We start from the raw sequence: 22,292 nt of genomic DNA on the forward strand, positions 1-22,292 counted from the left end.
GGGTCCTGCCTTGTATTGCTCAAGTTCGGAGAGTGCTCTGCGAGCTAGGCTTCGCAGCGCCCTCATGTACAGACCATGTCTGGAAACTATATAAATAGGTGTCGGCAGCCTGCAGTCTTTTGCACACTCTTGTTTGTATTATCTATCGCCAAGTCTCTGCTCAATTCGAGCACATTTTGCTTGCGAGATCAAAGTATACAATGTCTCATCTTCCTCCCTTTCTCTCTGGCAATGGCAAGGTATCTCATCAGGGTGGCGGTACCAGTACCGCCTCGACGGCTACGCTCACAGACGGTACCAGCATCTACACCCCCAGCCTCACCCACAACAGTACATTGTCTGATCTTGCTGTGAGACCGTCGGCACCGGAGCCCACGGTCTTATTGCGCGAAATCCAACAGGCTGCCGATGACATGTCACAGCTCGTTGGGCGATTTGGATTCAAGATGGCAAAAACGCTCACGACTTCTTCTATCAAAAAGGCGCTTTTCGCGGACAAGACATTGCTTCGACTACCGTGCCTAATGCTCGACTTCGGCACCGCTTCTGTGGTGGCTCTGGAACGAGCTACTCGACTACCTGCCGCCGATAGGCGAAATGCGGAATTGCAGACTCGACTTCAACCCCGCCTTGAGGGCTGACATAGCCCTGCCCTATGCGATCACCATCGACATTTCAAGCAAACACAACAAAGACAACATCGAGCTTACTGCGTCGTATGGTGGGCTATTCGATGAGCGGCGTATCTTCGATGCATCTATCACCCGGTTTGACTTCCCCAAGGCGGAAAAGTACGGCAAGCTGACCATGGCTACCCTGGACATCGACCAAAACCCGTACGAAGGAAACGGCTGCATCGCCCACATATTTGGATACCTCGTGCCTCGTCTGGAGAGCAAATGGCGGCACGCCATGGAGGCTTTTCCCTCAGAGAAAGAGGAGGACCTTATCATCGCTCTAGCTAAGACTTACAAAGCGGGAGACGACCGCTTCCCCATGTCGGAGAACCAGCAACGGCAGTTCCAGAACCTGCTACAGCGCTTCCCGACCGACGCCAGGGAATACGTAGCCAAGAAAGGGCTCGTAGGAATGGAGAAGGGACCGTACAGCCAGTCTGCATTTCAAGCCCCAGGTCCGAAGGACTAGAATGTAGACGAGTGTTTATCTACTAGTATTTGATCAGCGCCATCGATCTCATGTTGCATTCGGGCTTTTCCCCCTTCCCAAATAACCTAAGTAGATAGGAAACCCCGAATACGTACGTCTCCACGCATGGTTTTCTCGCTGATATCTTTCAGCTCGCACTACGAGTGAAGTCTATGCCATCAACACGTCCGTCACGGAGCCTCATGATGCACAGGAGCACTGCAAACGCTACCAGTGAGCAAAAAAGGAATTTGTGATTTTCGTTTTCATTTTCAATGCCGTTTTACTGACAATAACGCTTCTAAGTGTTTGCCATAGACTCAAGCGCACCTCATAAAAAGAGATAGCGTCAGCAAGAATAGAACTTCCTTTCACCATGTAGTCCTCACTCTCTACTACATCACGTGGCAGATATGATGGCTGCTTATTATGTTAACCATGGCCAGGTAATCCAAAAAGCGCTATTCGGCAAGACTACGGATAGACTCACCTCTTGATGGCAGCAAGCCAATGTAAGCTCTTGTCATGCACGAACCCCTGCGGCAAGAGACCCATTCGACTTGGGGGTGAACCCTTGAAAGAAAGATATGGATACTGCTGCTTTCCAGAATGCAGTCATCCAGCGACCTACGACTAGTGGAAAGCTCACAAATAGTGGTTTATATAGGCGAATGATGTGTTGGCATCTATTGTCATTCTTGTTAATCGAGGGCTCGCCTTACATCAAGGTCAACAAATGCATACATGTCACGGTTCTGCAAGCAGAAACGACGCTATGCTCATACCATCAAGACTAACCATATCAAACCTCCTGCCCTCGCGCTCATTTCTGCCGCGATGTGCAACCTTGGAATCTGGCGGGAATAAAGATGCAAGTGATAGAGCTATTATGAATGGATTGTTTCTACATCAAAGCCTGGACTTTGGAGCCTGGTCTGCTACCATGTTGTCCGTACGAGCCCCAAAAGCCGGCAAGGCCTTGATGAAGTCCTCCATGGCTCCCTCTTCAACCAAAGGCACCGTGATGTACTCTTTAGCATTGGCCCTTTCCACCAGCGTGGATAAGAGAGGCAACAAGTTGGAGTATGCCCTGTTCTCGTTGTCCCGCAACGCAGATCGAGTGCCGTAGCCGTGTTCGACAAACCAGGATGGATCCTTCTGAATGCAAGATTTTTCAAACACATCGAGCACCTCCGGCGCGATGATGCCTTGCGCCTGAGCTGCCTCGTAGGCCATGCGCTGTCCAATGGCCTCCACCATCGCTCTACATCGAGGTAGAACGCTGTTATTATAGGTCGTGCCCCTCAAGCGACCGGAGTCGCCAAGTGCGAGGTTTTTGTCTCTCGCAACCTCTTCGAGCATCCCGGCTTCATACATGGCAAGAAATCCTGTCGGATCGGTCGGTCGTGGAAGACCATATCTGTTCATGAGGAGTTCAGAAGCAAGACCTATGAGGTGTCAGGACCCAGATCTAAGCTCGTGTATGAGGAACCTACGGATGCTTATGACGAGAGTGTCGCCCTCGGCCACGGAGTTCCCTTGAAAGGTTGATGCGAGTTCGGTTATCTGGTTGTGCCCGAATAGGCCCTGCCAGCCACATCGCTCCGTCAGCTCGTGAAGTAGACGAGACGATCGCACAACCAAGACTTTGAAGACGGTAGCGATCCCTCTGCGGACGTCTGCGTTATGGTTTTGGTTCATAAACTCGCCAACGCTCCACTTGGCGTATGCATGCAGGACTTCTCCGTGCGCCAGTGCTTCCAGGATCGGTCTCTGCTGTGTGCTGAACTGCATGATGGGCTGTTTGTCCCTATCTCCGACCAGACGACGCCGGCTGTACCGGGCGGCGATACAGCCCGCAACTCGGATGGCAGACACCCCCATAATAGAGAGAGAGAGCGTGCCGACGGACACCCTCCAGATGTGGGCAAGAAACCCCTCTCGCTCGTCGTCAGCTCGCGACGCCGATCCCAGAAGCGCTTCGGGCTGAAGCCGCACGTTGTAAAACGTCGTGATGGAGTGGTCCAGCGGCTTGGTGCCGGTCCGCACAGGGAGCACACGCGACACAACGCCGTCACACATGCCTCTCGCGTCGTTGATTTGCACGACAAAGGGCTTCACCCCTCGGTCGTCGCCGCCCACGATGAGCCGGGCGAAAACAACAGCAACGCGGGCCATGCCGGCTAGCGGCGAGGATGGCGGCATTGCTTTGGCGGCGCCTGCATTCGGCGTGTTCAGGGTAAAAGACCCGTCGGCTTCCATCGTCGCAGTCGTCTCCAAGTTGCGGGCGTCGAGGCCATGGCCGACCTCTGTCAACATGAATTCTCCACAAGCCTTGAAAGTGAGGAGTTCCTCGAGGGTGGCCGTGAGGTCAGGCCGCTCGCGTGAGAACCTTGCAATCGTTCCGACACATAAGTTGAGATGAATCGTTGCGATGACGAAGGCTGTCATGTCCCGAGAAGAAATGACTGGCAGATAGTGGTTGAGCATGATGTACGGCAGGCATGGAAGAGAACGTACGATCGAAGTGGAAGTCCCAAAACCTTGGGGTCAGCTTATCAATGTCATCGGCTGTGAGGCCTAAGCTGATGTTAGCATGGCGGACTCCGTTTCGATGATGTACGTATTGGCGACGCGCACCTCGGCTCAGGCAAAGAGACTTGGCTCGTTCATAGTGCAGCGGGATGTTCGCGACCGATGGCTCGTGGCGGCTGTCCCTTCTCGCATTCCAGACTTCGTCGACCAAAAGCGACGTGTCGAACTTCATGGCGAAGGAGCTGAAAGCCGAGTGACGTTGTAGGAGAAGGCGTAACGAAGATGGGGGTTAGCCCAATAGCAAGGATACGTGCTAAGGGAAACCTGGAAAGACAGTTTGACTCTGAGGTTGGCAGCGGTGATGTCGGGGGGTTTTGTGTCTCGATAAATGAACCCGCCTTTTGTACCAGTCAGCCGCTGTACGGCCCCCTTCGATTAACGTAGTCTCGTTGTTCGAGCGAGAAGGGTACACGTCACAAGAGGCTCCTCATCATATTCGTTCGCGAAGTCAATTTCAGTCTGCCAGCTTACTTCTCCACATCCGATTCGAAGCAGCGGCTATACTGGGCGCAGAGCCACTATCGGCTTTGTGTCCAAGCACGGTTGAAAAGTGACCTCAGGATCCTGTTTCTGTTTTGTCTTGATTCACCCATAGTCGCAGCTCACCTCTGCCGAACGATATATATCACATACATATTCCAGAACTGGTCTGAAAGCCATGAGAGATAAGCGTAAACCGTGGTGCACACATCCTTTCCATTCTTCTCGTATACCTTTATTGCGGCTTGTTTGCCCCACTACCCCAGCCTACAACGCTAACCATGAGCATCACAAGATCCGTCGAATACTGTCACAGACTTCGACAGCTGGCCGCGGATCAGCTGCGAGCCGTCACAGAGTATACTATTCGAGGTCGTATGGGTCCCGAGCAGCAGCTCGCCTTGCAGTTAGAAATCCTCAGGATAGCCGCGAACATACAGCGAATGATGCCGCCATTGTTCGATCAGGAAGGGGAGAGCCGCATTACTTCCGATTAAGCCGGTTCCTCACTGTTGCAGGCCTCTGACGATACAGTCTCATTACGTGGCACTTCTGACGGGAGAGTGTAGCGGCGGCAGGCTTCATGTACCTAGCTGTCAGGTATGGATGATCCGTTGCGTGAAAATACGACCAATTTGCTGATGACAGTAGCAGTCGATGCACTCCCTACGATGGAGTCACAGTAGTGGAACGCATGACGCTATTCTGAGGAGCTGGCACAACCGAGGATGGGATCTCCGCCATCGTGCAGCGTATTACTAAAGATAGTGAATAGGTTAGACCTTCTATGGGTATAGAACGAAGAACTTTATACCCTATAGAATATAGAAGGAGAAAGAGTTGGGTATGATGAAGGACTTGTTACTTGCGAGACCGTATACCTTACGATATACGTTAATAATTATCTAGAATAACTAGTTATAAGTTAGGTAACGTGGTTCATCAGTCAGCGACGAATATCAGTCAGCGACGAACTTTTTCCCAAATGCGGTTTGCATTAACCACTCCAACCTTTGACGCGTAATAACTCCACAACCATTATGCCAATTTACACACAAGAAGACAAGATACTTCTAGCCATCGAGACTATCCGATCAGCCCGCGCCGCCGGCCGAAAACTAAGTATGTTGCGTGCTGCGAAGACTTACGGTGTCCCCGAAAGTTCCGTACGCCATAGAATGAACGATCGACCCCGACGCGAACGTGCCCAACCCCGACGACATAAACTTGATGCGATCGAAGAGAAAGCGCTTCTCCAATATGTTATTGAGCAGGATCAAAGAGGGTTTCCCTTGCGTCTCGCTGGTGTGGAAGATATGGCCAATCTCCTGCTACGAGCGCGTAATGGCAAGCCTGTTGGCAAGCGATGGGCCAGGCGGTTTGTGGACTCGCAGCCTGCTCTGAAAACCAAGTTTAATCGTCCATACGATTATCAAAGGGCTCTTCAAGAAGATCCTGAGGTTATATCAAAGTGGTTTGCGCTGTTACGCAATATGATGGCTAAGTATGGCATCCAAGAGGGGGACCTATATAATTTCGACGAAACTGGCTTTATGATGGGCATGATCACCGCGTCAATAGTAGTAACACGCGCTGATCGACGCGGCAAAGTAAAGTCTGTCCAGCCTGGCAACCGTGAATGGGCTACAGTCATTGAATGTATCAATTCGGGCGGGTGGTGCATCCATCCGTTCGTGATTGTCAAAGGCGCATATCACCTTGCTAGTTGGACCACGGAATCAGGTTTTCCTAGCGACTGGGTTATCAAACCTACTAATAATGGATGGACGGATAATCAGACGGGTCTTGACTGGATTAAACACTTCGACAAACATACTAAGAACCAAACGAAGGGCGTCTACCGGATGCTCATTGTCGACGGCCATGAGAGCCATTTATCGGCCGAATTCGACGATTACTGCAAGCAGAACAATATTATAACGGCCAGTATGCCTGCACATTCATCGCATCTACTACAGCCATTGGATATTGCCCTTTATTCGCCTTTAAAACGCGCATATGGTGATGAAATCAACCTATTCATCAAAGCCTCCATAAACCACATCACCAAGTCGGAGTTCTTTATTGCCTTCTACCAGGCCCACAACAAAGTTTTTAATAAAGAAAACATTAGGGCTGCTTTTCAAGGCGCTGGAATTTCACCATGGAACCCAGAGCATGTTATTGAAAAGCTTGATGTACGTTTACGGACGCCTACACCTCCTGTGGCCAACCATTCAACACCACCACCTTGGCAGTCGCAAACGCCCTCTAACCCACAACAAACCGTCTCGCAGTCGTTGTTGTTGTTGTTGTTGTTCTATTTAACGCCATGGCGGCAAGGGCGCAGCCGCCCTTGCGGCAGACCTCCCGAAGGGTATGTGGCGTGAAGGGTCGCAGGCTCTAGCTATATACTATATAGTACACGCCGTCTCCTGACGTCCTCCAAATCTTGCTCGTGAGCTACTATGTGTTCTATTCATCCCTAGTTCCCACTGGTGCCCTAGTTCCGTTATAACCATCTGGTTTCTTATTAGAGGTAGTCTGTCGTTTGGAGGATAGGTTATGACCTATCTCCTAGTGCCGCGGGCAGATCTTCTGGAAGAAGTCTGTCACGCAGAGGAAGGCCTGGAAGCCTTCAGAGTCAGTGATTAGCCCCTTGAAGTAGCGATCGAGGGACCCTATAGGTCCTACGGGCTCCTGGCGGCTGTAGGGGTAGAGGGTGGGCCACTGTTGCCTCCTCAGTAGGGCCTTTCGGCAGTAGACTAGATGGTCTGCCTCCTTAATCCACCCACAGGAGCAGGTGAGTAGTGCCTCTGTGTGGTTAAAGCGTTGGTGATATTGTTTAAAGTCCCCGTGGCCTGACCGTGCCGCGAGGAGGTGATGAAGGGCAGCCCTAGGGAGGCCAAGTTCAGGAGGGCAAGCAAGGGTAGCCTTGAGCCCTAGTTGGGTATAGCGGGGAGTTGCCTCTTGTTTCCACCATCGTCTATATTGGCGTCTTGGCCGCTCTTTAGCAAGCCACTTGATACCTGATAGAGTAGCTAGTTGGCCCCTAAGGACTGGTAGAGTTGTTCCCTCCTTAGCTAGGCTGTCTGCTTCTTCGTTTCCTTTAATACCTTGGTGCCCAGGAGACCAATGGGTTTGTATATCGTGTATCCTAGCTACCTCCTGGATCTCAAGGAAGGCCGCTTGTGAGGAGTCTGGGACCTTACCGCGAATCCCCTGAATAACGCTGGTATTGTCGATGCAGATGTGTATAGGCTGGCCTTGGGAGGTCTGAAGGGCCCGTCGGAGCCCAGCCCTCGCCCCCTCCGCCTCACCATCAAACACTTCTGCTAAGCCGAGACGGCCGCAGCCCTGGGCTATACGTTTATTGTTGCGGTAGATAACAGAGCCGTACCCTGTAGCTCCGTCAGGAGCTTTGGAGCCGTCTGAGTATACGACTGTATGCTGACCTGGCACAGTCTTGAGCCAGGCCTGGAAGATCCTAGCTGCTACATCCTTCGTCTGTGTAACTATAAGGTCATAAGACCCTGGGAGATATTGCGGCTGTAGGAGTGCTGGCCTTGGACACTTAGGTAATAGGCAAGCTGTTCTTTGGAGCCTGGTCTGTTGCCGCCCTGGCTGCAGCAGCCTTGGGACCAAGGGATGCTGTTGGTCAACCTTCTGCAGGCGTATAGCGAAGCGTAGTCGCGCTGCTTCGAGGGCTACCTCTGCTGTAGGAAGGCCAGCGTCTCGGATGAGGGTGCTGGTCGGTGTGGTTCTCCAGACAGGCAGGATAGCCCTTGCTGCTGCTGTAATAACTTTGCTAACTCTACCGGCCAGGCCCTTCTGTCCTGTACCAACTGTAGCTATCTGTAAAGCAGTACTACTGCTAGTGTTGGTGCCGCTGTTTAGGGCTGGTTTGGTTAGGCCCGCATACCAGGTCTCAACTCCATACAAGGCTGTTGGAAGGACACAGGCAATAACCGCTTTTCGTACTGCGGCTGCTGGGAGCCCCCCTTTGGTATTTGTTAGGTGCCGAAGGAACTGGGCTACCTTCCTTGCTGCTGCCACCTTAGTTTCGACATGGTGACGGAAGGTGAGTCTTGTCAAACCAGACTCCTAGCCATCGTACAAGCCTAGCTGAGGCCTTGATAGTTAGGCCCCTCGCTTGTATATCTGGTAGGTCTTTTGTCTGGTTATGTTTCCTGCTGAAGTGGACTGCCTCACACTTAGCTGGGTCAAAAGCAACCTTGTTATCAGTGCCCCAGTTAAGTATATGAGTGATCTCTTGGCCTAGAGCTATAGCATTTTCTTTTAGCGATGGGCTAGTAGTTACTAAACCTATATCATCCGCATAGCCGAACCGTAGCTTCTGATCGTCGGCTAGGATATCAGCTATATATAATAGAAAGAGAATAGGAGATAGTGGGGAGCCTTGTGGTAGCCCACAGGATAGAGGGAAATCCTCTGTAGTTGTATCCTCTAGCCTGACCCGGGCTGCTCGGCTAGAGGTAAAGGTGAAGATCAGCCTAATCAGATGCTTAGGCCAGCCCTGCTTTCGTAGCCTGATAACAAGTCGGTTTCTTAGGACAGAGTCAAAAGCCCCTTTAACGTCCATTGTTACAAGAGTTGCAGTGAGCCCTAAGTCTAGAGCCTTCTCGATCTCGTGGGTCAGACAGGCTGTTAGGTCGACTGCAGCCCTCCCTGGTAGTGCTCCAACCTGCTGCGGGCTAGCAACCCCTTCTAGGATAGTAAGGTAGACCATCCTTTTTGCTATTAGCCGCTCAGGCCTTTACCCAAGCAGGATAAAAGGGATATCGGTCGCCAAGACCCAGTCTTCGAGAAGTCTGTTTTCCCTGGCTTCTGGATCATGACAACTTCTGCTTTGCGGAACGGTCTGGGGAAGTGGCCTACTTGAATACAGGCCTGGAAGAGCTGCTGTATAGGCCTAGCTACTGATTCCCAGGTCTGCTGTAGTAAATTTGTAGTACTCCCGTCAATCCCAGGGGTTGTAGTCTTTGTTAGAGTAGCCTGGCGTACTTCTTCCATGCTGACCACATCCTGCCAGGGCATTAGACGCCGTGCAACTACTGGGATAGCGAAAGGGTCTCCAGGTAAGTCGTCTGTAGCGTTAAATCTCTCTAGTAAGGCCTTTCGTAGGGCCTGGGCTTTATCGTAGCTGTTGTCGATTGTCTGACCTTCCACTATAAGAGGCGGGCCTTTAACAGCTAAGCCAGCCTTCCGCCAGCCTACTATCTTATATAGGTCTTGGTCTGTCTTAGCCCCTTCGATCTTAGTAGTCCAGTAAGCGCGTTTTGCCCTTCTAACAGTTGTTAAGAAGATCTTTTGCTCCTCTAGGATGGGGGGAGGTATAACTAGCCCAGGTTCCTGGGCCTGCTGGCGCCTAGCCTCGATAGCAGCTCGGTGGGCTTCTGCACACTCTTCTGTCCACCAGGGGGCTCCCCTACCCTGATTTGTCCGTCTCTTACCTACAGCTTGAATAGCTGTATAGAAGAGGCTGACTAGTTGGGTAGCTAGAGTGTCCAGCTCTGCTGGACTAGGTACTTCCCCTAGGGTAGGTAAGGCTGAGGATCCAGCTCTTACTAGGTCGATAAGTCGGGGTAGGGCTGACTCTGGGACTGAGAGGTGGCCAGTCTGGCGTTTCTGTTCCTGGGCCTTGCCTATAGGGATAGTTGTTGTGATAGCTTGGTGGTCAGCCCCTGGGTGCAGGTGTGGGCTAATATAAGCCTCAGCAAAGGGGATATTTGAGAATGTTAGGTCGAGGGTATGCCTATGAGTATGGGTAGGGACCCCAACCTCCCCAATAAACGAAAGATCGTAGTCTTCAGCCCACTCTGCAATATCGTCCCCCCGATCCCGGCTAGGGGAGCCTGGTTCCCAGGTAGGGTGGCGGGCGTTAAAGTCCCCTGCTATAAGGGCTCTTTCTGGCGGATAGTATCCTAGGAGAGCAGTAGTCGTGTGGTTTGTCGGCTCACCTGGCGGCCTATATACGTTGATAATAGTGAAGTTGCCAGCCTTAACCCATAAGATATCTCTCGTTTGGGTAGGCCTTTGTTGCCGTATTTGTAGTCTTAGACTCTTGCGTATATAGGTCATAACCCTAGGTCTTGTATCTCTGTTGTTCCAGAAGTCAACTGGGATATAAGAGTTATAGCCTGGGTGTGTGTTGATTTGCATCTTATCTCTATAGCCTATCCAGGGCTCCTAGATCAGTATTATATCGATCTGATCCGCCCAGCAGAGCTCTAGGAGAGCTGTATGAGCTGGGCTTCTCTTCCCCACGTTACACTGGGCGACTCGTAGTGCCCGTGGGGAGGCTGGCCTGAGCCTACTGCTCTGAGTCGAGGTCGAGGTGGGTGTAGGCATTAATAACGTTGTAATCAGGCTTCTGCGCCACCCGCTGAGCCCTGCTGCTTGAGGTAGCTAGGGTAGGTTGGCTGGGTAGGGGGGTAGGACTGGGTCGTCAGGGGCTTGCAGCCCTTCTGCTTCAGCCCCATTCTCATCTTCATCCATGCTGCTACAGCTAGCCGCATCACTAACGTCCGCTACAACAATTGAGTCCTGGGTAGGGGTAGGGGCGCGTGGGCGCTTTGAGCCGGGCTGATGGCTCGTTAGGCTGTTGCTAGGTTGCTGGGTGTTGCTGGCTTGGGTGCCAGCCTGGCTGCTCTGATAGAGGGCCTCATAGGCCTTCTGACCAGCCTTACGGATCCGGGAGAGTTCCTTCCGGTCTGGGAGGGTAGGGGAGCCGTTAACCACTAGGGGCCTTGCTGGACAGTCCTTATGGTTAGCTTGGAAGGGGCCGGAGCAGTTGGCGCACTTCGGTCTAGCTATGCAGGGCCCAGTCTCGTGGGATCCCGAGGGCCTGCTACAGTTGCTACAGAGTGGCTGTCGGTGACAGTATCGGTTCGAATGATATCCCTGGCATCCAGGATCATGTCTGATTAGGGTCTTCTTCTTTTGGATAAGCTGAGACCTGCTGCTTTGGTTAAACAGTCTGAAGGGTGGTACTTCCACAGCGAAGGAGATGACCCAGGAGACTTCGTTTATAATAGGGTTTACACCTAGCCGGGACTGCTGGGCCCGGGTAGGCTTACGTCCTGTTTGGGCAAGGACCTCATCTTCTACCAGAGTAGCTGGGTCAAGGGCGTCGCCATCAAGAGTCCACATCTTAGCAGGGCAACGTGGGACGACGTAGGTAAACCACTTAGTAGGGGTCTCAACCTTATAGGCTCCGAGACACTCTGCTAGTTTCTGTTTGTTTGCAAGGAGGGCTTGCTGGACCTGCTTATTCAGGGGTCTCAGTGAGTAGCCAGTTGCAATATGGTAGATGTGTGGGATATCTGCCAGCTGGAGCCTAAGGGCCTGGCAGACTGTCCGGCGTAGGGCGAAGGGGGCGTGCTTCCTAGCAGCCGCTAGGCCCTCTTCCGGGATACGGGTAAAGACCCGGAGGTCCTCCTTCGGTTGGGATAGAGCCTGGGCCCGGGTCTCCGTCAGACTCTGTGTCTGGACTTCGGGCCGGGTGGGGATTCGGGTACGGGTCGGGGCTACGGCCACGGCTGTAGTCGAAGCCGAGGCTGCTACGTCAGTCCATTTCCGGCTCGGGGCCGGAGCCGTAGTCTCGTTACCCATAATCCTCTTCAAGGCTTGGATTACATAGGTTGTAGCTTCTTTTGCAATCTGCTTCCTAGGCCCCTCAAAGCAAGAGATCACGTTGTCCACAGACTGAGCAATAGCCATAAAGACGTCCTTTCGGGCTTCGTAGTGCTTAGCCTCTTCATTAAGAGCTGTAAGGACAGCTCCAGTAGCTGTCCCAGTCATAGTCGAGGGCCCCTTAGCCGTTAAGGGGGTTGTTGTTGGGGCGTCGGGCTGGCTTCCCACGAGGCTGGGCCGGAGTGGCTGGGCCTCGGTTTCGCGGCGGCGTTTAGCCCTTGAGGATGGGGGCGGCTCTGAAGAGGGTCCAGAGCCTCGATCAAGGCCGGCCGAGGAGGTCGGCAACGGTCCAGAGCCCGCCGGAGGCTGCGAGGCCATCGCGGGAGGGCGCCGGAGGAGAGATGAAGGGTTTTCAGCTGTTAAGGATTTTGGTGGTAGCCCACTTATTACACTAACAGTAGATGCCAAGAAAAATTAGGCGAGAGGGAAGTTGATTCTGATGGATGTGGTGACTCGCTGGAGCTTGGATCCATTACTCGGTGTTTTGACCTTAAGTGAGTCGTTGCTGAGCTCGTAGCTATCGCTTTGAAGTAGGTAATAATGCCTATTTGGTCGTAGCGACGACAAAACCAGAAGACTTCGCCTCGAATGTTTCCATCGTAGATCTCTCGAGCGAAGACCCCCTCTAAGCGGATCCACGACTTCCTTGGCCTTGCGCCCTTCTGTGATATCAAATCGTCGTTAAAGAAAGTCCTCCCTTTCCAGAAGGCTTTTGGAAGGGCGAGGAGGTTGTCGCGAGTGTCGAGGTCGGTCGATGATGCGAGACTGGCGTCGGTTGGGGCCTGTAGCTGCGAGGTAATCCGAAGTGGCTGCGGCGCGCCAAAGACCGTGCGACTCATTGCCAATCAATTAATTACGATATGGCGAATCGATTGATATATAATTTAATTGATTTTGACGATAATTGTGGTGGTCGCAAAGGGTTGGAAGTGGTAGTGCGTAACTTCATTGGTTTTGTTGATGTTGAGAAAAGGGGGCACCAGTTGACTAGCGGAGGTTTTTTTGATTCCTGGACATTGTAGGATGCCAAATCCAGCGCTCTATACTACTCAGGCATTTCTTGTTAACGTAACAAATACTAGCAATCCATATAGTTAAGTGGTATAATACCGAACTTACAATCGTAAGTGAGGAGTCGTGGGTTGGAATCCCGCTATGGGTATTCATGATGCCAATGACGAGCTTCTGTGGGGCGTGATTAGCAGCGTCGATTTTTGATTGGCCCGGCCCCGGATATTCCTTTTTCCGGGCGACCTCATATTTGATCAAATATATCAAATATAGGGCCTCACGATATTTGATTGTTTGACTCGCTGAAATTCCTATATTTGACTGTTTGTTTGACTTATTTGTTTGATTGATTTGAATGGGTATGTGCGCTGCTGTTGAACTTCTCAACAGAGACTCCCAAGTCTTCCGCTATCGAAACTGGACGGCCCAAATCCAAATTCCGATTCACACACCGCAATAGTTGATCGATACGTTCCCTGGTGTCCTCGTCACCCTCCACGACGACGCCCTATCTCTGGACCTCTGTCGCTTCCACTTAGGGGGCTCATTGACCACCGACGACTAAGAGGATCAGTGGTTTAGCATTGTCTGCGAATTCCACTTCAGCTATATACCCTGTGGTCTGTCTAGCGAAGATAAAGTAGGCTATGAGCGCCTGGCATGGATTCAAGATGACGCCCTTACGCCGTAGGTTTTCCGGTCCCCAGTGATGGAGCGACTGCTCTTAGGCTACTCCTTACTATTTCTGACCGTACCTATGTCGACCTGCCCCCTCGATTTCCGATCACGCCGCCGTTTGTGACCTTCAACGGGTTCGTCGACGCCCAGAAGTTCCCCCTTGCCGACAATCCTTTTATCGGTCTAGACGATATAACCAGGAATTCGTCAGCTGTCTTCAGGGTCTGGTCGAAGTTTACTGTCACAGAGGCCGCTCGTACCCCGAAGACAGGATGGCATGCCAACTACGTATACGCCATGCTTCCCAAATGCAAGCCACACATGGAAAAGAAGTGTGAAGACTACCGCGCCGACACAACGCCGTTTCGAAAGCACGGGAAAAAGGCCTACGTCACTAGTTACTTCTATGGCTTGTGTAATAAGAGCGCTATCTTTTCGGAAAGCTGCCCCTATAACCCTGTCGAGTTTGTGCCTCTCGTAGAGATTCTGAAGATTGACTGGGCTGCTGGTGAGCCAACGCAGCACCAGGGAACCCACAATCTGCTCGCCACACTATACAAGCCAGAGACCCCCAGCCGTGGCAGGGGGAGGTTCATCTTTGACCCCCTTGACCAAAAGACGGCTGACACGAAGAGGCCAGCTACCCCGTCCAAGTCAAGTGAGTGACGGCTTGATCTCCTCATAGTCTAGGCTGAGACCGCTAACGTCATGGACTTTAGGCACCACTATTGGTGATGATGATCTGATTGTAGTCAACGGTCTTCATGAAGCCCCACCTAGTGGCTCGAAGCGGTCCGGAGAGATAGAGGTGCTCGACGACAGCGACGACGGAGCAAGCCTGACCAAGCGGCCTAAGCGGGGGAGCTTCTGCGGAAGAAAGTAGGCTATCTGGTCTTGTGTAGCAAGGTCTAGCTGAACATTCCATATAAAAATCGCCTGATATATTGTACTTATCGTCCCTATTGCTTCAGTTTCACGACAAATTGCCTTCAAGTGTTGTCTTGCAGTATCAGTGACAACTTACAGCGTGCTCCTTAACTCGAGCCTTTTGATATAACTACATCAGGGACCGTGCTTCACATCGCAAGATCTCGCAACTTAAGAGCTGAAGCAGCCCTCTGATAGCACAGAGGATCTGAATTCGAATCCCGATAGAACCACGTTTTTTCCTTTCCTTTCCTTTTCCCTCCTTAGCTGAAGTGGCCATATATATAGAAGAAACATTACCGGCGTTTCGCAAATGTGTATGCCTCCGTCATCACTTGAGACACAGGGTCGCCCATTTACGGATCTCACGCCAGCTACGTCTAGAATCGTAATATCCTTCTTACGGAAGGTTTTCCAACAGGCGGCTTATCTACCGTTCCCCAGTCAGTAGATTGCCGTTCGTCGACGTCGGAATTCCGCCATGCCATTGGCTCAGTGCATCTGACGTGCTGACTTATTTCCCATTTCCTCGATAGCTAATTACATCCATCGTAAGAAATCTTCAATATGGTCAGCAGTGGCATAATGAATGGGGATTAGTATGGTTATCCCATCGGGTGCTGATGGACAGCACTTTCGCCAAGGGCGGGGTAGAGCCAATAAGGGCTTGCAAATCTATTAAGTTAACCAATAGGGCTGCAGTACCTCTATTTCCTATAAATTTTGGGAATGCCAGAGGTACCAGCAATCTTTGCTAATACATAACGGTACATTACAATCTAAGCAGCCCTTTCGAGTTGTCTGCCGTCGTTGCAGAGCGATGGCATTCCCAGATATCCCCTTTAAAGCCTTCCTATTACCACAATAGGTACAAGATTAAGATACCTTTCTTGATCCCTTCCTATGCTGTTCCCATGGAATAGAGGTATTCCTTTTGTCTGTAGCCCGTCTAGCCCTAGGGCCCTCCCTAGACAACGGTGCTGTATTCGTCCACTGGGCTCACTGCTCTACGAGGCTCTGCGGAACGTATTGGAGGAACAGTTCAAGCGGGCTTGCCGGCAGCCCCCGTATCTCTTGGGCCCGGGCCGGCACGTTGAAGGGTCGGAAGGAGCCCAGAGGACCATGCTGAGTTGCCGGAGGTTCGTGGGGCTGGACTGTAGCTGCGTCACAGCGCTCGGGCGTACAGTCTGTATTACAGGCAGCTGTAAGGTCTTCTGGGTGGACCTCAACTACTATACAGCTGCGTATAGAAGTAATAGAAACATTAGATGCAATAGAGGTATCAGATTCACCAGAAGACATCACAGTATCAATCAAAATGGTAATAATAGTGATAATAATAGGTGTTGGGCAGCGATTATCAGGTAGGGGGTCAATGGGATGTATTGATGAGTATGAAGAATGAGTGGCTATGGGAATATCCCGACTATCTATATAGTGAGTGGAAGACTCTTTATACTGGCATATCCTTGGCAAACTTAGTCATGCTTGTGTAAGACCATATTGTTTCATAGGCATAGTGTGACAATCGTTGTAACGAGTGTACTGGGATGGGCCTGACAATAGGCAAAAGAGCATAGGGATGATTGACGTATCGTCAAGTACCCCTTTAAATGCGGGGTAATAGTGGATACATAGTGGGTATTTCATGGTCTTGGCGAAAGTGCTGTCCATCAGCACCCGAGATAGTGCTTGGAGTGATCTTCTGGGCCTGCGGTAAGTCTATATAAACGAGTGGCATCTATTCCTTGTAGGGTAATCCTGGCCCGACTATGCGATGAACTGAGTAATGACTGTATGCGGTGAGTTTCACCTAAGCGAGAGAATCCCAGGTTCTGTCAGGATGCATCTCCACGGCCTCCACGGGGAACGGGTACGGCTGCCGGCCGGCGGTTAGAAGAGGCACCAGTCCACACCCCACTGCCCTCAGGTCCTGGCCCGAGGGGTGGCGGCCCCAAGAGGAGACCCCTTCCAGTGCGTAACGGGGAACATCGTGTGGGTAGGGCAGCGCCGAGTGCTACCAAGCCCCAGGTACATCGACCGAAGCTGACGCTTCTGGGCCCGCCTACTTTTGTCCCTTCTCGTCAAGGCACGTGACCTTAGGTAAGTGTAGCGACATCCGAAGCGCCTTCGAATGGTTGATTTTGTATGTGCAGACACTGCCCATGTTGCACGACCATCTGGTTGACGTCGTCCTCGGGAGATTGCACGACATTATGCGCAACAGCCAATCATATCTCCGATGCTGCTGTTCGAAGGCGGCAAACTAGTACTTGCCGAGAAGTTATCGAGAAGCCACGACGACGAAGGGTCGCTTGTTAATCGCGCCAAGACTCAAGACTATCCATCATTTGGAAGGTATTTCGAACTGGATGACCTTATTGCCGAAAGCGGGGTCAGAGAGATACTGACTGTTCCTAGCGACACTTCAAAAGGATGATTGTCAGCCGATCGCAGCCGCTATCGCCTCTGGTCGCAAATTCAACGTGAAGTTACGTAAATCTTGAATATCAAGATACCTTGAGAACAAATATGCTACACCGATCAATCAGACTATCTTACATCTTAACCTTACTAGCTATACGGACAGCGGCTCCCCTTACCGACGTTGTAGGAGAAACGAAGATCGACCACCCAGAAGCCGAGATGCACCAGTTACACGCCTACAATCGAAATACTATAGGAAGGAATCCAATCTTGCCCATCCGGTCTATCCTCGTATACAACCCTGAATAGATAGGACATTTCGAACCAAAGCCTACTAACTTCCCTCGAAGCGCAAATGAATTTTAGTGTTTGAAGGCATCTGCTATCGGATTGATCGAGAACAAGTCCAAGGTAAAGCTGCTGGCCAAGCACGCGCTGCAGTGACAAAAATAGGCAACACCGTTACCGCTAGTCAGAACGACTTGCAAACAGTCAGGAATACTGTCAATATCCAGGGTGCCCTAGAGGCAACTGTCATTGAAGCCACCAGCACTCGAGCTGCTTTAGCAGCAAACGGCGTTGTAGTCACTAGCATTTAAGGCGGACGGGCAACAGTCACTCGAACTATGAACACTCAGCATTTCACGGGATCGGTCAACGATACAGTCAACCAGATCCACGTTACTAACGATAACAATTACCAACACAGCCGACTAGGAGAGAGTCTCTATATATGCCCTACAGGCTGCGACTTCGTCGCATGCTCGTAAAATACCAGCCTAATACAGTTTCAATAGTAAGGTCCTACGACAATACAGCTATCGCCCACACAGTCGCTCCCGCCAATACGCCAAATACCACGATAATAACGACAAAGCCTCACTAGCCACGCATGCAGCAGGTACAAATAGAAGGGGGCCCATTAGCACTCCATGACCCATCGATACGATCTACAAGTCGGCGACTCATCAATTTTCGTTACACCTAGTCATAAGACTTCTTCTTTGACCAAGGGTAGCGTTGCAAGGCAACATCTTCTAGCTCGGCGGCAGCTTGGCGTCTAGTTATCACAAAACCCTTACATCCGGATACATATTGCCTAAGTCTGTTATTATATGAACGGCATACATAGAAACTCTGCAAAAGACTTACCAAGTACAATATGAAGCACATAGGTGATGTCGTTTCGGTCAAAGTTCGTGAGCAAGGAGAGGCAGAGAGGCTCGCCCCAGCCCTGCGCAGCACCACCGTTGATATTCCCGTTAGGGGTCACCAGAATTGCAGGCCGGTTACCGTCACGAAGAGCCGTGGCATGAAGCTCCACGTGAGCTCCAATGTAACCATACAACTGGACTTGTAGGATAGGAAGTCCCTGAGAGGTGCCAGCAGCTCGCCAGCGCCACCGATGGCCGGGTGCGCCGCGTCCGTCGGTCCACGGTAGATCCTGGATATCCCGCACTTGGTTGACGATGCCTGTAATGTTGATTTCAATTGCCGGAAGCCCTGCAGGAGCAGGTCTCGGGCCAACGGAGCTGAAGCATTGCCCACGCCGGAAAAGTTCCTCGATTGGCATACTGTGAACCAGTAACACCATATATACCGGGAACCATAAAAGGGAGCGAATGAGTATCATAGTGTCTTGAGAAGCGTAATGGTTATGTGAGGTAAGATGTGGATGAAAGACGAAGGAATAGGAAGGATATAACGGACCTTTAAGTCGGGGCCTCTGATATACTTATTATATCGACGCTTAATGTAGGTAGAAACCGCTTGTATTGCTGCTTGGGCGAGTTGGTGTGCCCCACTTACACTTCGTCGTCCCGCCGAGTTCTTGACCTATAAAATACGGCAATAAGCTAGAGTAATGAATCGCAATTGAGATGACAGTCAGTTTGCCTGACCGTGATAATCTGTGTCATATTATCCGCAATATCTAGTGCGCCCGCAAACTTAAGCCTATTATCGAGTTAGACATTGTTGGCGAACTCAAGACGGTCGGTAATTTCCGTCGATAATTACCGTCGGTCAAGCGTCAATATACGAAACTTTCTTTCCTGAACTTATTATAATAAGCCAGCAAAAGGTCTGGTGATCAGGATGGTTTGGCAGAGACTCCAAAGAGGCACATATAAGTACCCTGAACCTCGAGTCCCAACTGTCAGTTATCTTCTCTGTAGACTCACAAGCCAAGCCCACCAAATCAACGCACCATCTTCTTTCAATTACATACATAAAAAACCAGCGCTTTCAAAATGCTTGTTCCCAAGTCACTCTGCTTTGCGCTGCTCGCCGCTGTTCCTTGCGTGCAAGCCATCGATGATAACTACTGGATCGCCACTGACTGCTACGTCGCCGATGTCACAGTTAATGGGAAATATGTGGACCAGAACCGTGGCCTCAAATATGACTGGCAGCTCACCGAGCAAACCTGTAAGAATAACTATGCGTCTGAAGTAAGTATTAGTAGAAAACCGAACCGCGTGTCCGTATATATACCGTTACTAACCTGCGCAGGCTAACTACGACATGGGATCGGGCAGGGTAAGATTGGACTGCATGTATATGAAATATCCGAACGACTAACGATTATGCAGTGCGTTTCCGTGGGCCCTAACGGACTAAACGGACCTCAGTGGTGGAAGAACTGTCAACAACAAGCTCTCAATGGATGGTACGATATTGATCGTAGCACTGGAGATATTGTGGTTGCCCATGCTCCCTACAAGAGCAATCATGCTGAGGGGCGAGGCTATAGTGCCTAAAGCATACATCTGTTTGGTATCATGATTCTGTGAATATTGGTCAAAGTAGGATTCTGTCTTACGGAGTCTGATCGAAAGGGTGAACCTCCCAATAGTCTTGTACTATCACGTTCGAACGTAAATCATAAGAAACGCTCTGGTTCCATCCCAAAATATGTGTCTAATTGAAGTGAAAAGTGCGCTTGCGCCTCAGCTTACGTCTGATTGGGGTCTTTCCCTCTATATCCTCTTTCGATCGGTCTGCGTTACATCATCTCCTTATGCCGACCGAGCTTTGAAAGGAGCCACCAAGACTGATCACCCCGCCCCACTCCAACATCCCATCAAAACCGCTGTTGGGCAGATTGCATTTAGTTGTTTTGAAAGCGAGATGAGTGACTTGTTCTAGTATCCATTTTCCTATATTTCGTTTCGGAAAAGCCCCCTGACAGAACCACTTAGGTTGATGAATTGTAAGAGTATTGACAAGTTGTATAACGTGGTTCATCAGTCAGCCGGCCGGACCAGTCAGCCGGACGTTTTTTCCCACGTACAAAACAACATCTAGTATTTCTCAACCACAACGCATTAAATCAACTATTAGTTGTCGCTATCAGAATCTCCTGAGGGTTCGACATCTTTGGAACAGGTTCGCGCGTTATGCCCAGTCTCACCACACATACCACAGCGTCTCCGAGCTGGCTGGGCTCTCTTTGATGGACCCCCCTCGTCGTCCTCTTGAGGCGCTGGACGTTTACCTTTTTGTTTCTCTTCCAGCAAATCCTGAGATTCCTCTATACTAAGTGCCCCTCCAAGCTGCACACGTGACCTTTTGGCCCTCCGACGCTTAGCAAGTGCTACATTCGCATCCTCAAGGGTACGAAGCCGATCAGTCAAAATAGTGATTGAGTGCGCCATTGCCTGCGCACCCTTTGACAATTGCTCAACTGCAGCAATAATTGGTGTCGGTGAGCTTCCCTGATGAGCAGAGATGCGACTTTTGATAAAGTTGGACTGCGAGACGGTTTGTTGTGGGTTAGAGGGCGTTTGCGACTGCCAAGGTCGTGGTGTTGAAGGGTTGGCTATAGGAGGTGTAGGCGTCCGTAAATGCACATCAAGCTTTTTGATGACATGCTCTGGGTCCCATGGTGAAATTCCAGCGCCTTGGAAAGCAGACCTGATGTTTTCCTCATTAAAAACCTTATTATGGGCCTGGTGGAAGGCAATAAAGAACTCAGACTTGGTGATGTGATTTATGGAGGCTCTGATGAATAGGTTGATTTCATCACCGTATGCGCGTTTCAAAGGCGAATAAAGGGCAATATCCAATGGCTGTAGTAGATGCGATGAATGTGCAGGCATACTGGCCGTTATAATATTGTTCTGCTTGCAGTAATCGTCGAATTCGGCCGATAAATGGCTCTCATGGCCGTCGACAATGAGCATCCGGTAGACGCCCTTCGTTTGGTTCTTAGTATGTTTGTCGAAGTGTTTAATCCAGTCAAGACCCGTCTGATTATCCGTCCATCCATTAGCCGTGGGTTTGATGACCCAGTTGCCCGGAAAACCTGATTCCGTGGTCCAACTGGCAAGGTGATATGCGCCCTTGATGATCACGAACGGAGGGATGCACCACCCGCCCGAATTGATACATTCAATGACTGTAGCCCATTCACGATTGCCAGGCTGGACAGACTTTGCTTTGCCGCGTCGATCGGCGCGTGTTACCACCATTGACGCGGTGATCATGCCCATCATGAAGCCAGTTTCGTCAAAATTGTATAGGTCCCCCTCTTGGATGCCATACTTGGCCATCATGTTGCGTAATAGCGCAAACCACTTTGATATAACCTGAGGATCTTCTTGAAGAGCCCTTTGATAATCGTATGGACGATTAAACTTGGTTTTCAGAGCAGGCTGCGAGTCCACAAACCGCCTGGCCCATCGCTTGCCAACAGGCTTGCCATTACGGGCTCGCAGCAGGAGATTGGCCATATCTTCCACACCGCTAAGGCGCAAAGGAAATCCTCTGGAATCCTGTTCAATAACGTATTGGAGAAGTGTTTTCTCTTCGATCGGATCGAGTTTACGTCGTTGGGGTTGAGCTTGTTCGCGTCGCGGTCGGTTGTTCATTCTATCGGCTAAGGTGCTCTTCGGGATACTGTAGGTCTTTGCGGCACGCGAAATGCTCAAGTTACCACCTGCAGCGCGCGTCGATCGGATCGCTTCAATTGCGAGAATGACTTTGTCTTCCTGGGTGTAGATTGGCATTATGGTTGTTGAGATTTTACGCGTCAAAGGTTTAAGTGGTTTGGACATAAGTGTGTTTAGAAAAAACGTCCGGCTGACTGGTCCGGCCGGCTGACTGATGAACCACGTTATACAACTTGTCAATACTCTTACAATTCATCAACCTAAGTGGTTCTGTCAGGGGGCTTTTCCGAAACGAAATATAGGAAAATGGATACTAGAACAAGTCACTCATCTCGCTTTCAAAACAACTAAATGCAATCTGCCCAACAGCGGTTTTGATGGGATGTTGGAGTGGGGCGGGGTGATCAGTCTTGGTGG

At 50.8% G+C, this 22,292-nt stretch overlaps 5 protein-coding genes and 1 pseudogene across 6 annotated transcripts; 4 read left to right on the top strand and 2 right to left on the bottom strand.

Annotated features, from left to right (window-relative positions):
- The first annotated feature begins 222 nt into the window (after positions 1 to 222).
- BDP81DRAFT_427476 (uncharacterized protein) lies at positions 223 to 1,263 on the top strand. Its single transcript, XM_060590355.1, has one exon. The coding sequence runs from the start codon at positions 598 to 600 to the stop codon at positions 1,144 to 1,146; it is 549 nt and encodes a 182-aa protein (XP_060446040.1). The 5' UTR covers positions 223 to 597; the 3' UTR covers positions 1,147 to 1,263.
- A 754-nt stretch (positions 1,264 to 2,017) lies between these two features.
- On the bottom strand, positions 2,018 to 3,947 carry BDP81DRAFT_374054 (acyl-CoA dehydrogenase/oxidase). The gene is made up of 4 exons (XM_060586688.1): positions 3,787 to 3,947; positions 3,667 to 3,726; positions 2,643 to 3,614; positions 2,018 to 2,594 (listed from the first exon to the last, which is right to left on the bottom strand). Exons 1-4 carry the CDS (start codon positions 3,911 to 3,913, stop codon positions 2,056 to 2,058), a joined length of 1,698 nt encoding a protein of 565 aa, XP_060446041.1. The 5' UTR covers positions 3,914 to 3,947; the 3' UTR covers positions 2,018 to 2,055.
- Positions 3,948 to 13,021: 9,074 nt separating this feature from the next.
- On the top strand, positions 13,022 to 13,099 carry BDP81DRAFT_t163 (annotated as a pseudogene). Its single transcript has one exon. The product of its transcript is annotated as a tRNA-OTHER (tRNA).
- An 824-nt stretch (positions 13,100 to 13,923) lies between these two features.
- On the top strand, positions 13,924 to 14,509 carry BDP81DRAFT_449457 (uncharacterized protein; the record flags this gene model as incomplete). The annotated part of the gene is made up of 2 exons (XM_060592407.1): positions 13,924 to 14,284; positions 14,346 to 14,509. 2 exons carry the CDS (start codon positions 13,924 to 13,926, stop codon positions 14,507 to 14,509), a joined length of 525 nt encoding a protein of 174 aa, XP_060446042.1.
- A 3,455-nt stretch (positions 14,510 to 17,964) lies between these two features.
- On the bottom strand, positions 17,965 to 18,553 carry BDP81DRAFT_394100 (uncharacterized protein; the record flags this gene model as incomplete). The annotated part of the gene is made up of 2 exons (XM_060587904.1): positions 17,965 to 18,032; positions 18,133 to 18,553. 2 exons carry the CDS (start codon positions 18,551 to 18,553, stop codon positions 17,965 to 17,967), a joined length of 489 nt encoding a protein of 162 aa, XP_060446043.1.
- Positions 18,554 to 19,232: 679 nt separating this feature from the next.
- Positions 19,233 to 19,742, top strand: BDP81DRAFT_449458 (uncharacterized protein; the record flags this gene model as incomplete). The annotated part of the gene is made up of 3 exons (XM_060592408.1): positions 19,233 to 19,433; positions 19,495 to 19,521; positions 19,575 to 19,742. The coding sequence occupies 3 exons, from the start codon at positions 19,233 to 19,235 to the stop codon at positions 19,740 to 19,742; spliced, it is 396 nt and encodes a 131-aa protein (XP_060446044.1).
- Positions 19,743 to 22,292: the final 2,550 nt, after the last annotated feature.

The sequence above is a fragment of the Colletotrichum phormii genome (genome assembly GCF_030913505.1).
Source record: "Colletotrichum phormii strain CBS 102054 chromosome Unknown BDP81scaffold_9, whole genome shotgun sequence".
NCBI lineage: Eukaryota > Fungi > Ascomycota > Sordariomycetes > Glomerellales > Glomerellaceae > Colletotrichum > Colletotrichum phormii.

Coding starts and splice junctions, on each gene's coding strand:
- BDP81DRAFT_427476 (XM_060590355.1), top strand. CDS start 598: ATGCGGAATTGCAGACTCGACTTCAACCCCGCCTTGAGGGCTGACATA.
- BDP81DRAFT_374054 (XM_060586688.1), bottom strand. CDS start 3,913: ATGAAGTTCGACACGTCGCTTTTGGTCGACGAAGTCTGGAATGCGAGA. Junction 3,615..3,666: donor TTGGGACTTCCACTTCGATC/GTACGTTCTCTT, acceptor ACTATCTGCCAG/TCATTTCTTCTCGGGACATG. Junction 2,595..2,642: donor CACTCTCGTCATAAGCATCC/GTAGGTTCCTCA, acceptor GACACCTCATAG/GTCTTGCTTCTGAACTCCTC.